Raw genomic sequence first — 15799 nt, forward strand, 5'->3', positions numbered from 1 at the left:
AGGTACATTTTCTTTAGTGTCCCAAGTGTACCATTTCTTACATTTCTGAACTTTTTTAAAAATGAAACATGTAGTTGGAGAATGATTACGTTTTTTAGAAATACAAAAAATGTGTACCTTTGGGGTGTTTTTTTTGGAAAGTGATATATGAGATGATAAATGTGACTACTGCACTTTTATCTCTTTTACTTGTGCATTGGTTGGGGATGCAGAGTTTGGCTTGATTTTCAAAGCAAGCACTGGTAGCTGGGAGGAAGAAGAGAAGGTGCCCTTCTGCATATGGCATAAGGCAAAAACAGAATACGTATTTGAAGTTGGTTGCTGCAATCACTTTTTCCAATGCTTTTTTTTTTGTTATTGCATGATAATAGTACCACAGCGTCTTAAGGATTTATATTTTTCTTGTAGAAAGATGTCCATTATGTACAAACGAGCCATACTGCTCCCCATTGCATAATAATAATAATTAGAGTCTTCCTAATAATTTGTTAAAGTTCTGTTCTGGATGATAGATTTCACAGTTATTTTTGAGTAAGGTGGCATTTTCAGCTGTAAGTTCATATCTGATGAGTCTATTACAGGCACTTTCAATGGAATTTTTACAAAATCTGTATTTATCAACTCTATCCAACTAATTGAGGCAAAAGACTTTCGCTAATGAGCACATGAATACAACTAAATCAAAGACAAGATTCTGCATGTTCATTTTTGCATTGGAAACTGCAATGGTATAAGAGTACTAGAATAGTTTTCCATTCCCCTTCAGTTGCTCACTGAACTCTCAAGTAGATGTTGTCCCCGTCCCTTCAGCTGTGCTGGTCTGGCCGTTTCTGTGGCTACATTCTGAAACAGATCAGTGAAATAAGATATGTATTTTTCAAAGACTGGAAATGTGTTTCTTTTTAAATTGGATTATTTCACAGATGTGCTTAGGAGCATGGCCCAACAAACATCTGAGTCAGCACTGCTGAAGGAGACGAAACCTAGACCAGGAGGGTGGGACCAACTGGTTTTTAGATGGGGAAAGCCAACACGAACATCTTAAACTGTCTCTTTTGGAGAGGGAATCTTAATACAGAAGCATATTTTTTCCAAGTTTCCTATTCCAAATCAAATCTTCCGGAAAATTCTGAGCATTATCTTCTTCCAATTCTGTGAATTCAGAAACTTAATCAGCAAAGACAAGCAGATCCTATTCAAGGAATTCAGTTGCAGAGAGTAAGTTCTTTTCACAGTGCTCCACACTGCTAAGTGAAATCAGCAATAGTACTGGCGCTGGGAGTGTCAGGACTCAGCACACATGCTGGCACCCTGGAAATTGACTTTTGGTGGTTTACCTCTCCTAAGTTGTTTTTCCTTATCGATCTAGCAAGTCCTAAATCTGTTACCTTTCACAGCTTGGAGAAAAACTCCATTTTGTTTTTTATGCTTTTGTATGAAAAGATTCTGTGGTGACAGGACCAGAAGAAAAAGTGTATAGATAAAACATGATCAGAAAATAAAGCACATAAATCAAGCCTTTCCTGCCCTGTTTCTCATCTTTTTTCACTAAGTTATCAATTTTATAAGACATCATCACTTAGCCTCAAGTAGCACCCTTGGATTGAATCCAACATGCCCACAACATCTTCATTCTGTTGTCCTTTCAGACACAAGTAATGATAGCAAAAAAACAAATTTGGGTCTCAAAGTTGGCACTGATTTTGGGTTACTGTGTATTTTTTTTATTTTGGTAACCAAAGAATTGAAAAAAAAAGTATTCATTGAACAGTCACTATTTTGGGAACTCTAAAGTAATTTTTATAACCTTCCCATAAAAGGCTTGGGCAAAAAAAAAAAATTATTTTGTTTAGAAAGAAGACTAATACAATGTTTACACTGTATATGTACATTGTAACTCAGACTTAAAAGCTAGAAAAATCTTATGTAAAACCTTTTCCTAAATCTGGAATAGTAAGCTTAGAAGCTTGAAGAAACTTTGTTTTCTGGTCTAAGATGTCACTTTCCCATGTGAATAGCTTAAAGATGGTAAGGACAGAGGCTTAACAGCTGCATCAGGCACTCAGAGATGCAGATAGCAAACACACACTTCGTAGGAAGGGACCAGACCCTGAGAAAATTATATGGAGGTAACAGTCCCCACAGCTGGATTGCCTGATGACACACCAGTCACAGCATGATGTGTCTTTCCTTCCAAACACAAACCATCCAGGTCTGCAGCTGTATCCCAAAGTATGCAACTGCCGAACTCCTATGAATACAGGATACCTTGGTATTAATGAAAAACCTTAATGTGCAACAAAACTTCAAAAGTATTTCCACTTTGACAGAAAGAAAGATTGAGATACCGAGAAAAAATACACTAATTTCTATATCTTAATGTATTTTACACTTTAAGAGTAAGACTTCAGGAGTGTCTGAAGGATCTGCACTATACAGAAGCCCTGCAGCTGATACCATTAGGCTGAAGATGCACACATTTGCATGAGCTTGCATTTGTCTATGTCTCCAGAAAACATAATAACTATAATAAATCTAATCATTTTACCAGAGACCTTTACCTATACCTAGCAAAGCTTGCAGCTATATTGTCAGGTCTTCTAAAGGTGAACGTTTAAGCACACAGATGTAAGATTTTAAGATCCAGGAAAACCCAATAATTTCAACTACTGAGCTAAATTGATAGTTCTGACAGATCATCATTTTTCACAGAACTGGGGAACAGTGCTTCACTGACCCAGCTGTGAATCAGTCTGAGTGGGGCTCACTTGCCTCCTAGTAACCCTCTCTGGATGGGGCAGACAATGGTATATGGCAAACCTCCTCAAAAGCCAGAGAAGGACACCTAGATTTTTTGCTTGACAGGTGTGACTAGTGGAAAAGTTCCCAGGATATCTATGAGATGACTGCTTTTCTAAAAACCAGGCTTAGGCCTTTTATACTTTCCTGGTGAATTGTTTTAAGAAACCTACAAAAAAGAAAGATTTTTAAATGGCAAAAGGTACCTCTAGCCTCCCTTGCCAAGCCTGGATTTTGGAAGCAGCATAAAGTCCAATCCAGTATTCCTTGCTGAATTCTTCTTAAGCAGTATCTTTCAAAGTCAACTGCAACACACACTTTATGTAATACTGAAAGACCAGCGCAAGGTAAAAAAGCAGTATTAAAACCAACCTTTTATTAATTTTAATATCACTTAGCCTCATATATATACTTATATGGTGACATCTCAAGCTTGTTTCTCTACAGCAGGAAGTTTAAGTATTATTTATTTAGATAAAATTGCAGGTCTATTCCACGTCATCTATTTGAAGACATTATTCCATGGTCTAATGTGTAATTTCACTTGCATAATTTGAACTTTTAGCCATCAATATTGTGTCTTAGGTTAATACGTTAATACTTATGCCAGCAGTAAACCTAACCACTGGCTTGCCTATCAGAACATTTAATTATGTATTTTTTCTAAACCTGGTAGTCAAAGACAATGCTGTCAACAAGATTATTATTAATATGAAAAAAAAATACTAATAGGAAATAAACCTTTTGATTTTACATGAGCTGCAGTATCCATTCTGATGATGACATAAAAGGAGAGACCGATCTCTGGATGTTGTTGGGGTTTCTGTCTCCATATTTAAACCCCAGTGCACTGAGTTCAATTTCTGTGTGCAGTTATGTCATTATGCTTGCCCTGACATCTGACAAAATATTCAAAAACTCTCTTTTTAATTTAAGTGAAAAACATACATATATATTAGATCATTAAAACACTTAAGAATTATATGCTCCGAAGCAGCACTGTAGAATCATCTTAGTATGCACCTTCAAAGTCTCTTTCTCACACTGTAACAACTGAGAAATTTCACCTCATATTTCATCTTCATCAATAATGGTGCCATAGTACATAAAGAAACACCTCAAGCTCCCTTTGTTCCATGTTGTCTTTCCCACCTGGTGCAGCTCTGGGCTCTTTCTTTCAGGTCAGCTTAAATAGTCTTGAACCACACATTGCCGAAGTGCACCTGAGGTCACCGCAGTAGCAACGAACTTGCTCTGATTGCACCCAAGCGGACTAACTCAGACATTTGCTTGCTACACTGTTTGAAGGCCTCGGTTTGCCTAATAAGCCAGGAGCTGCTCCACGAGTTACACAGCATACAAGTATCAATTGCTTTGTGAACTCTTTAGACTCATCTTCCAAGGAGTCACATTGGCCAGTACTGGTCCAATGCACTTCTCTGTGACAGACTCAGTAACAAAGAGGAAGACTCTGATTAATGTCTAAACCTGCTAACAAATGTTAGATTACCAAATATTTTAATTGCCAGAATTTCTTCTGATAAACACCACCATTTTACAGATAAGAATGAACAGAAGGCTTATTTCATGTCTGATTTTGTTGCCTTCTGTTTCAGCTAGGTATGTATGTCATCTATCTTTAATGCTAGTAGTGATATTACTGACTGAAAGAATATGGGCATAATGCTTTGCTGGTAATGTGTATTTTTTTTCTTTATATCTGTCTGTTATTATTCTCCTGTGGCTAGGACATCCATCCATTTACCAAACTCATTGCTACATGATGATACACAGAGCGCTAATTTTCACTTGGTCTAATCTTGATCAGTACATATTTATTTAACAACCACCTTAATGCTGCCTTATAAAAGCTTTGCCCACTTTAATGGAAGCTCTCCATCCTGAGATAAACAAAACCACGAATGTCATTTACAATTAATTACTATTATTGTGTACTTAGGTAATTATTCATTCACCAAATATGAAAAACCAATCTGTGTACTCAACATATGGCGATATTTGGATAAAGAGTGAGTAATTTCCCTTAGATTAGACTCACCATGACCCAACAGAACCCTCTACAACAAAATGAACTGTGACATACCAGGAGCTCAATCCATATCATCAAAAGGAGTTTCAGTTCTAGCTTCATTGGGAACCAAATTGGCTCATAAATAGTTTTCACAAATCCTTATCAGGAGAGATTAAACTAGCAGCATGTTGAAAGCATGCAGCATTTCCCTATGTACCTCCCACACAGAGACATAAGACTGCAAATAATACCATCCAGTGAATCTGGCTATTTCCTTGTGAAATCTGATGCCCTAACAGCACTGCTCCATGGTCAGACAGGCAGGAACATAGAGCTACATGACTGCAAGATGCTGTATCCATGATTGATGATAAATGTAGAAAACAGAGCACATCTGGTTTCAGGTTTATGGGATTCTTCACAGATCGACCGGAGACAGCCATTGAAGGCAAACCATCTAAGGCACCAATATGTACAGAAACGTGATTTTGATAACTCCATTTGGTGTGACAGTTCTGTCTATGATAAATGGAATGAATGTATCACAGGGCTGTGTAAGCATCCTCCAAAAAAATCTGCTGCTCTTTTCACTGGTTGCTATCAATGACAACAACAAAAAGACTGAAAAGCAAAAGAAAATCCCTCCTTCCTCAAACTGCTGGAAAGTCTGCACAGTCAACCACAACTGCCTGACACAACACAACACAACTCTCCTGCCAGAGTCTCCATCCTGACACAAACAAGGCAATAAGGAACACTCGGCTGTAAGCTTATAGTATTTAAAAAAAAATAATAAAAAATAAAGGGACTTATTTTTTCAGAAAGACAGACACCATCAACAATAATGACATATTAAAAGCTTTTCTCTGAAAAGTTGGCACATTAAAACTGAAGTGAATGCTTCATTTTAATTATCTTAATGAATGCTTTTCAAAAATTTTCAAAATTTTCAAATTATTTTCTTTAGCAGTACTCCACAGAATTAAGTTCCAGTAGTATAAGCAGAACAATAACTACCTGAAGTCTTTCTTGGCAAAAGCCTATTTAATTACAGCATGGAATGACATACAGAGATTAATTTGGCACTGATTTTTTTTTTCCATTCTCTGTAATGATTTATTTTAAATATTCCATCCAAACACTTCTGCTACATTATTCTTTAACATATGTCTCTTTCTACACAATGGCTTCTTCTATCCTACATGATAGTTTTTGGGTTTAGCAGTATTCAGTAAGTATTTGTTACATACTAAAACCTTGTACTTCAAGATCTCAAGAGCGTGTTCAGCTATGTTCTCTGCCATCTCTGGTGTTCAGGCAGATAGGTTGTTCCGAGATGCTTGTCCTGCCCTTTCTTTTCACATCTTCTGTCTTAGCCAGAAAGAAGTTCTGGCACTTAACAGTTCACACTACTCTACATATGTACAGGCAACAGGTAAGAGGCAATGTGAAGCCTCCACATGCTGAGAAACTTACAGCCTTCCCAGATCCTATTCTCAGATCACAAGCTTTCACATTGTCCCTTTTCAGTGCTAGGTCTAAATAGCACTACGTGAACCGCTTATTCTGCTATGAATTAGTCCTCCACAGTGCCCACCACTCAATTTTTCAAAACATCCAGCAGCAGTACTGCAAACCCATACTCTTCACCCCACCACAACAATATACTTAGGCATTACCTCCACTAGGGCCAGTTAGTCACAAATGCTTTTGATAATAACTACATCAGGGTAATTGTACCTTACAAAGTCTTATTGCAGACACATGCCACAATTGTAAACTGTGATTTGCATTACTGCCACTTCTCCTTAAGGTTTAAAGTTGGTGAAGCTGCCTGGTGAGAGCCACATTTCACTACTCCGTAGCACTGATAAAGACAGATCCCCAAGCTATCTGCTGCCTCTTTCTTCACATCATCCTCTAATTGTGTATGTCTGTTGCAAGTTAAAGTTAATATAGTGAGGCTTTATGTGGGGACACTGTAGGACTGGAATTTACTCCCTGAGATCCTTGTCAGGTCACAAAGTCAAACCTGCACTTCTTTTGGTCCTCTTCCAAATTCTTGTCTTTACACAACTTCAGCACAAGTGCAGGCAATACTTCCATACTGCACCAAGCATATGGATCCTGTATTTTCTTGTCAGCAGGTCAAATATTGCTTTCAGACACCTGCATAGACTTTACTTGTTCCAATAAGAACCTACATATCACAGAGTTCTGCCCACATAGAGAGCCACGGCAAAATTGAAACTCAGACATATATACTCATGAAGAGAAGAAAATCCTTTGGGATTTCACCCTATTTTACCATCTTATACTCACAATTAGCTCCTCATTAAGTGTTTTTAATCTACAGATCTCCAGCCTTTGTCAGCCACTACCAAATCGCACAAGCTCAGATGTCCCAGCCATCACATATAACAAGTAAGACTACAGAGAAGTTTCATTATTTGCTTAAATTTGTAAACTAATTCATTACTGTATCCAGGAGAAGAACTCAAAGGTCTTGCTACCTGCACCTGTGCTATAGTGGTCTGATCATACTCTTTATACCCAGAAACAGCTCCTGCCTTTTCCTCATTCTTCCAAAATGGCAATCTCAGTGAGCCAGGGTGTTGAAGAAACTTCGGTCTCTTGTGTCTTCATATGGATGTATCTCATTTCTGGACACTGGACAATTTGTCTGCCCCCTACCACAAGCCTAACTGCAACCTCATCGTGTGCAAGACCAACAGGAGAAAGATTTAATTTCCAAGGCAGCCTCCATGCCAAATTGATCAAGGATAAAAGACCCAAAGGCAAGTTACTCATCAAGCTGGTTCAGAACAGGTAACTTTCAGTGATGGGTGAGAGAGAATTTTGTCTAATCTCACTTGCTTTCTTTGCCAGCTATGACCTACTTCTCCCCTCAGGGTACACAGAGACTCATTTGCAGACTCAGTGAATGCCAAATCAGTGCAGTTACACTTCCCTTAATGTTGACATCATCTCACATCTGTTCTCTCATTCACTTAGACTAGCATTTATATTATCAGAGGATCCAGAAGACATGGTGTAACTGGCATTGTAAGATGCCTACTGCCGCAGAAACAATGGCTAGGAAAGTTTTATTTCAGTGCTGTAACTATTCCATCCTCAATCAAAGGAGACTGAAATGTCTGGTAAAGGAAGGAACAGCAAAAAAAAAAAAAAAAAAAAGAAGAAAACAGAAAAGTAGTAGTACTAAAAGCCAGTTTTATTTCTCTACTTCCTACCTGCCCTTCATAAATACCAGCTTCAAATTACTGTACACTTTTCATGGGAAAAATTGCATAACATAGGCACAAAAAAATCACGAGACTTAAAGGGTTATGTTTATGCACAATCAGTATAAAAATTAAGTCCTAGTCCAGCAAATACTTCTGCATTACTTAAGTACTTTAATGCTTAAGTAAGTAGTTAGTAAGCATAGTTGCTCCCAATTAAAAAAAAAAAAAGCAAAAAAAAAAAGCATTTATTCAAGTGTCTGAAAAAGAAGGGAGAGATTCTGTGTGGTGGGAGCTATGGTTGGCTGTAATGCTTTAGGCTGATAGACACTTTTAAAAATTTACCCAAAGCTTATCTATACACACATCTCCACATACGCAATATCATCTCCTGTAAAAAAACCCTACACTTTTATACTATAATGCAAAAAACTGTAGCAATTTTTTATCAAAAACATGTCCTTAAAATTACTTAATTGCAGTTACATAACTTATACTGCTGAAAGACACTGAGTTCCAGATTAATCTAAGCAGTGATTTTACATAAAATTTTGAAATAATAAATTAAAAAGGCTTTAAAGCAATTTCTGATACACATAATGCTCTAGGTTGTGTAATGAGACTGTAGCAGAATATCTTAGTGAAACTATTCCACACAAATGAGTTAATATTTGGGGAAAGGGATAATTGATTTAGAATTACTCAAGGCCTTGATCCAACAAACATTTGCACATGTGATTTCAGTGACATTCCTGACACTAAAGTTAAGTATCTGGATATGTATTTGCAGGACTGGAGCCAAATCATACAATTGGGTCCAAACTAAGAGCCCATTTTTTACCAACGAAATCTTAAGTTCGGATTGGCTGATTATTATCATGATCACTGATGGATAACAGTACACTTCAGAATAATTATTTTTTGCAGCAGTGTCTAGCCATGACTATGTAACTTGTCCTTTCTGGGATGGACCTCAGTGCTGTGGCCACCACCCTAAAAATCCAAAGCTCATAGTTAAAACCTAGTAAAACACAGCAAAATAATAAAACTGGGAGGTGACATGGAATGTACTATCTTAGCAAAGGTCTTGTCAAGCAGGAGACATCTACCTCCTGGAGATCTGCATTGCTACCCCTTTTCATTCCTGTTTGGAGTTCCAGCTGTTGCTGATGTCTAGCCAGCTTGTGCTCTCTCAGTCTGAGCAACCACACTGCTCTGAGTAGCAGTTTATGTTTGGGTTTTTTTTCATCTAAATGGCACACGCACTCTAGGATGGTACTTCTATTTGGGTGCTGCTGCTTTAATACTCATCCCAAGGTCTCTAATTCAAAAATTCCAAGCTGTTGTCCATGAGCATGCATCTTGGGAGTAAAAACAGGCTACCATGAGTTATTGTCATATATTGTTGAAGCTGTCCATTGTCTTAGTTCTGGGCATTTCTCATTTCAACCTTGTTTCTGAAGTTTCTCTCTCCCAAGAGAGAAGAGCATAACACTCCTTCAGCAAGTAACAGTAGCATCACTGCAGGCCCTATACCTACCCAACTACATACATTTTTTTTGTAATTCCCTAAGCATTACATTTCTCACATTTGATCAGTAAAATTGTACAGAAGTTTCTCAGGTCTTCTCTGCAAACAGTACAGAGCATGTAGCACAAGGATTTGCCACATGAATTGCTAAATCTCTGAGGAGTAAGCATGCTTTGATCACATCTCATTCCTTTTAAAGATGTTAGGGTAATTTATTCTAACTGAAGTCTAAAGCTGTTTTGGTATGTCAAAAACACCACATCATGTTCTTGCCCTCAGTCAGTTTACTTGGAGCCAAAGGAACCACACCTTATTTACCATGATTTTTACTGGGAAAAGAATCAGATCTGCTGGACAGTTCAAGGAAGGAAGTCAGGGAAAATACCATAAATTGTATTAATCAAGACCATTCAAAAAAACCAACAGAGAATTAAGAAAGCAGTGCATGCAGATGAAATATTATCTTGGCCAACAGACAGAATAAAAGAAAGCAGTCTGGACTGTTACAAAATCAGTAGCAATTTTAAGCATTTGAAAGACAAATGGCATTGGAGAAAAGACTGGGTTAACAAGGGAGCACTTGAGGAAAGTCTAATCTCTGTTGGCATGCTGACTGGGAAGGTCAGCCCAGTGCACGTTTTCTCAGCTGGAGTCAGGCTCCCTCTGCCCGGCCAATTGTCCTATGCACTTCAGATACCAAACCAAATTGAAGGTGCCTTCACTCTACCAGCTCCTTATATTCTACCAGCTTAAAGAAAGTCTCCATTTACCTGTCAATTTACGCAGCATTTCCACAGAGCAAACACTACAAAGGAGCGAGGCAGTGTGTGAGTGCTTTTTTCCCCCTTCTGAGGAGCACATGGCTCTTTAGGAAGCAGCATAAAGAGTTATTTTTAGTACTGTATTCTGAAGTGGGAAGAGTGACATTCTCTTCTTAAATATATTTTTAATCTTCACAAAGAAACTGACTTTGAGTTGACACATAATGTTTTGAAATTTAAAGCAAATCCCTTGAAAACCAGTAAACAAATTTTAAATTATTACTTCAGGTTTTGTGTACCTCCAATTTATTATCTATGCATATATTTTACCTTTGCATATGTCCTATGGCCATGAGTAGAGAGGAAATGCCCTGTTTTCTCCTCAAAAGGGGAATTTAACACTAAATTCTAAATCCAGAAGCTGGATGCACCTTCATCCTCAACTGGGACAAGACTCAGATTATTAACTGAAGCCACACTGCAATAATTCAATTTATTTCAAATAGAAAGGCTAAAAAATGGTTTAGAAAGCTTGTAGCTATGTAAAGAAGTGCTTTCTAAGAAAAGGCAGACATTTTACTAACTATGTAACACCTACATCTTGGCAAGGGATCTGGAAGTTGTAAGAGACTTCTTTATAAAGTTTACTTCTTCGTAAGAAGATACCTTGGTGTTTGATCTCTTTGAAAAACTACAGTTATTCCCAAGACACCTTAGATGAGGATGCAGATGGGATGTGAGTTGGCACTGTGAGATAAGAATGTCTAAAACAGTGCAAATTTATAACAAACGGTTGCTCTTAATGTTTTGGGGCATTCCTGAAACAGGAACAATTATCTTTCTTATTTCAGAAGTGTGGCTAATTTCTGTGAATATACTTTTTAATCTTCAAAAATTATGGTTTTTTCCTCTCAAATTCTTTATAATTTTTTTTTTTTCTGTTTAAGAGTCTTATAAAGTTTCACATACCCTACAGAGTTTTGACTGTGCTCTACAGGAATATTTATCAGCAAATGCAATATGGCAATGGATAAAGCAGAAGGCCAAAATTTATTTGAAGATTAATATGTTAAGAAAGTTATAATATGCACGGATTTCTTCTTCATAGGTTTTAATGTAATACTATCAACGTTATCATAGTTTTGAAAAACAATTTTTCTTAATCAATTATTCCTATGGAAAATTTTAAATTACATGAATCATATTTTCCAAAATGTTACTATGTATATTTACAATGTACTCAAAATTAAACTTTTTATATGCAAATAACATGTATCCCAAAATAACTCATTAATTAAACTTTAATGTAAAAGGTAACATGCAGTATGCTGCAATGTATACATGCATGTCTATGTCAATCTAAGACAGTGACATTATGAAAATATTCCACTAGTTTTATCACTGACAGTTTTTGATCACAAAGAACACAGCATCTGAACTGTTGGGTAGCCCTGGTATTTATCATAAATTAATTCTTCTGTGCTATCCAGACACAGAATAGAGACCCTCAAAATCTTTAAGAGCCATCTTCTATATTGTCATCACATGAGATACAAAAACGGGTATTTTTTTTCAATGCTCGTCATATTAAATATTCTTGAACAGGAGTTGCCAGATTCTATACTATTTTTAATGGGTAATTATTTAGGAGAAGTAGGGTGAGCCTGTGGTTAAATAATGGTGTTAGGATAAGGCATTCTGGCTTTAATTACAGGCTTTGTCATAAACTTTACCTCTAACTTTCAGCAAGTCCTTCTTGCCTCAGTTTTCCACATCACAGTAAATGGTAACAATATTTCACTAACTCACAGACTTGGTTTGAGAATTAATGAGGGTCCCACATGCAAGAGACCTGCAGATCCTGGCGTCTTCTTTTCACTGATAGGAAAGTGACACGTTCTTAATTTGAAACAGAGACTCAGTGCTGCCCTTCATCAGCATGTGGAATTCACATTTAAGTCAACAGGAATGGCATTAAATACATTGAGTACATTATTTAGCCTAAAAGTAAATGAAGAAAAAGGAACGGAAAGAAACTCCTGGATTCTCCTTGTCCACTTTTAAAAAGTCTAGCCATTCATGGCAGCAGACACATAATCATAAATACAAAGATTTTTGATGGCAGGCAAGAATTCCTGCCTGGGAATATAAATGAGAATGGAGAAATGTGTAGCAGGTCCATCTGCAGACTACATTTAGCTCTGCTACAAGAGTACCATCATTAAAAAAAACATGCAAAATTCAGTCACCGTAATATATCATGCTCTGTACACATTTGTCTCAACAAACCTTAATAGCCTTGGCATTTCCACTTTTCACACAATTTCCAGTGCACACTAAGAAAACCTTCACCTTTCCCCACCCCCATGCAAATGTCCAGATAAAATAAAAATGACAAAAATTTAGGAAAAAAAGTTAAAAGGCCAAACTTAACACAAGGTAGTATCACAGACCATTTTTGGCCAGATAGATCTACTGTGTGAGATCAGAAACAACTGGAGAAGACAGGGTTTTCTGCTGGAAAGGGACTTAAAATGACTACACGGTTTTAGTCTCCTGCTTTGATGTTAAGTAATAATTGTGACAGTGCAAAAAGACGTTTCTGTTTTTCTAGGGAAAAAAATAAATCAAGGAGCATCTGATTGGCCACTACGAAGCTCAAGGAGGCAAACATCTCTATAACAAGCAGGCATGTTTTAAAATTTGCCGTTGCTTAGCCATCTACAGAAAATGAGGCTTGACAGTTCTTTACAGAAGGCAGGCAGGAGCTACAACTCTGCAATAATTAGGCAATAATTAATCAATCCAAGGATAACAGCCTGGCAAATTTGGAAAAGGTAAGTGTAGCTGCCTATGTGTATAAACTAGTCTTTTCTCCTGGACGCCTTTTATCCTGTTACACTGCATGTCTGGAGCCTTCGTCATGTAAAAATCTGCCTGTCCCACAGTGTTGTTTTTCTTTACTTTAGGGTATATGCTACTGAACAGCTTAGAAATCTTGACTGAGAAAGACATTCCCCTGCTGAAAGACAGGAAGACTTAAAAACAAAAGTGCAGACCAGATGACAGTCTCACTGAGAAGCAGGTTACTGGAGGTATATGACTTTTCAACAGCAGAAAACACAATAGTGGTATTTTGACATCATCATGTATATTTGGCTTCACTTTTTCTTCATAAAATAGTCAAGCAGTGGGTTCTCTAAAGTCTTCCCAGTTTTAGCATTCCTCCAAGCAACCATAAATTTAGGACATCTACTTCTTGAGACAAGAGATGCACAGTATAAGTGTGCCTTTATGCCTTCATTATCCGTCTTTCTGCTTCAGACTTCCCAAAGCATCAGGAAATATTGCATCTTGTGTATACCTCAAACCCTGACCTGCTATTTTTAAAATCGGTGGCAGACTTTGTATGTGTCTTAAAGATGGCATTTATTGTATAGCCAAAGTTCTACTCTACTGTAAATGGTCATTCAGTAACGCTGACTCCTGCCTCTTAGCACTACTAAGAGCTTTGATTTTGAGATTATGACAAAATAAGCTAAAACTTATCTTATTAAGATAAACTTCAGAACAGTATTTAAATAAATAACATTTAGAAAAATCTTTCAGCTGCACATCCTCATGCTAAACCAATGCTGTTTTCACAAAACTAAGCTTTCTCCTAACATAGATGATATTGGTTGCATTTCATTTCTGCTTTGCCGATGTTGTAATGTTTGTGTTTCTCTTAGAAAGGCCATTTCTACTTTAGTTTAAACTACTTTCTTAGATGTAACATATGTTATATGTCCTTTGAAGTACGGCATTAATGGAGAAGTGAGTTCGGATTTATCACTTTAGTACGCCAGATGTAACACTGTGAAAGCATCTTTACAGTAACCATAGTAGCCAGCATGTCAACAACATGTCAAAATATACAGATGGACAAACGCCTTCAGAAAACAGACAGACTGTACGCTGGATATGGAGGGCAAGTATTAAATTAACAAGCTACTGGACATACGAACACAGTGAACTTGCATGAAATCAGTAAGGAAGGAACTGAAGCAACACTTCCAGTGCACCAACCCTTTTCAACACACAAAACCAAGAGGCTAAACGATGACTCCTTCGCCAGAAAGAGGGAAACAAAGAAAAAGTTCCCTCCCGGTTTGGGGTGTCTATTTTGTCCACACAAAGTTTCTCCGCTCTCGCCGTCCCTGTCCCTAACACGCTGCAACTCTGCGCGCCCGACGGGCAGCGCAGCCTCCGAGCCCGGCAGCCCGGCCCGGCGCGGATGCCCGGCGCGGCGGGCACCCGGAGGCAGAGGGAGGGCTCCGGTGGGGCCGGGCCCGCCGGCCGAACCCGGTGCGGGGCAGAGCCACCTGCCCGCCGCGGAGGCAGAGCGGGGCCGCCCGGGCACAGCACCAGCCTCCCTCCCCGCGCTGCCCGCCTCCCGGGAGCTGGCGGTATTTATTGCCTTTCCTCAGCCCGAGGGGAGATCTGTTAAAGATTAAATCACCAGCAATCGCAGTTCAAAGCCCTGTCCCGGGAAGCAAAGGTGAAGATAACGTCCCTGCAGATCTAATCGAATTGCTGCTGCTGCAATCGCTTTTAATTACCCTCGAAACGGCACATCACACGAGCGATCCTCCAGGCGCCGGACCGGGCACCGAGATAGCGAGATACCCGTAAACGCTTTACAACCCGCCCGCTGATTAAAAAGCGATTAGGAACTTATTTGAAGTCGGGCGTTTTCTGCAGGCAGCGGCACGGCAACGCACCGACCCCGCCAGCCTCCTGTCAGCGCCGGGGGCCGGCCCGGGCCCTCCCGCGGGGCCGCCCCGCAGCCGCCAGCGCGGGGGCGGCCCCCGGTGCCCCCTTCCCCGGCCCGCCCGCGGGGGCTGCCCACACTTACAGGTAGGAGGTGAAGACGCTGAGGTTGGAGGGAACAGCCGTGAGCCCCAGGTCGGAGCAGTCGGCGCGGACGAGCATGCCCTCCTGCTCGCAGCGGCACGGAGCCGGGCAGCCCCCCGGGCGCTGCCCGCCGCCCCGCGCCCCTCGCCGCAGCCCCGGCAGGCAGAAGAGGAGGAGGAGGCGGAGGAGGAGGGCGCAGGCACCGCGGGACGTCGCCATGGAACCCAGGGGATGCCTAGAGCTGCGGGGCGGCCGCTCTCATGCCCCGCGGCGCGGCAGGGGCGAAAGGCGGGCGCCCGTCTGGGCTCGGGGAGCTGCTGCGGCCGCCGCCGCCGCGCCGCTGTCTGTGGTAGCATCTCAGCTTACACGCTGCTTTAAAGCCCTGGAGCCGGCACCGTGCGCCCGCTGACGCCGCCCCAGCCTTGCCCGCCGCAGCACGCCGGGCCCTGCCCGCGCCGCCGTGCGAGCGGGGCGGGGGGGGGGCGGCCTCGGGCCCGGCGGGGGGGCGGGAGGCTGGGGGGGTCCCCCCGATCCC

General features: G+C 40.0%; 1 protein-coding gene across 1 annotated transcript in view; it reads right to left on the reverse strand.

Moving 5' to 3' along the window:
* Nucleotides 1–15483, reverse strand: part of LGR5 (leucine rich repeat containing G protein-coupled receptor 5) — an 88968-nt gene extending 73485 nt beyond the window's left edge. Inside the window, exon 1 of the mRNA XM_051621911.1 lies at nucleotides 15266–15483. Within this exon, the coding sequence (XP_051477871.1) occupies nucleotides 15266–15483 (218 nt within the window). The remainder of the gene's footprint in view (nucleotides 1–15265) is intronic.
* Nucleotides 15484–15799: the final 316 nt, after the last annotated feature.

This window comes from Apus apus, chromosome 1, assembly GCF_020740795.1.
Source record: "Apus apus isolate bApuApu2 chromosome 1, bApuApu2.pri.cur, whole genome shotgun sequence".
In the NCBI taxonomy this organism is placed as follows: domain Eukaryota; kingdom Metazoa; phylum Chordata; class Aves; order Apodiformes; family Apodidae; genus Apus; species Apus apus.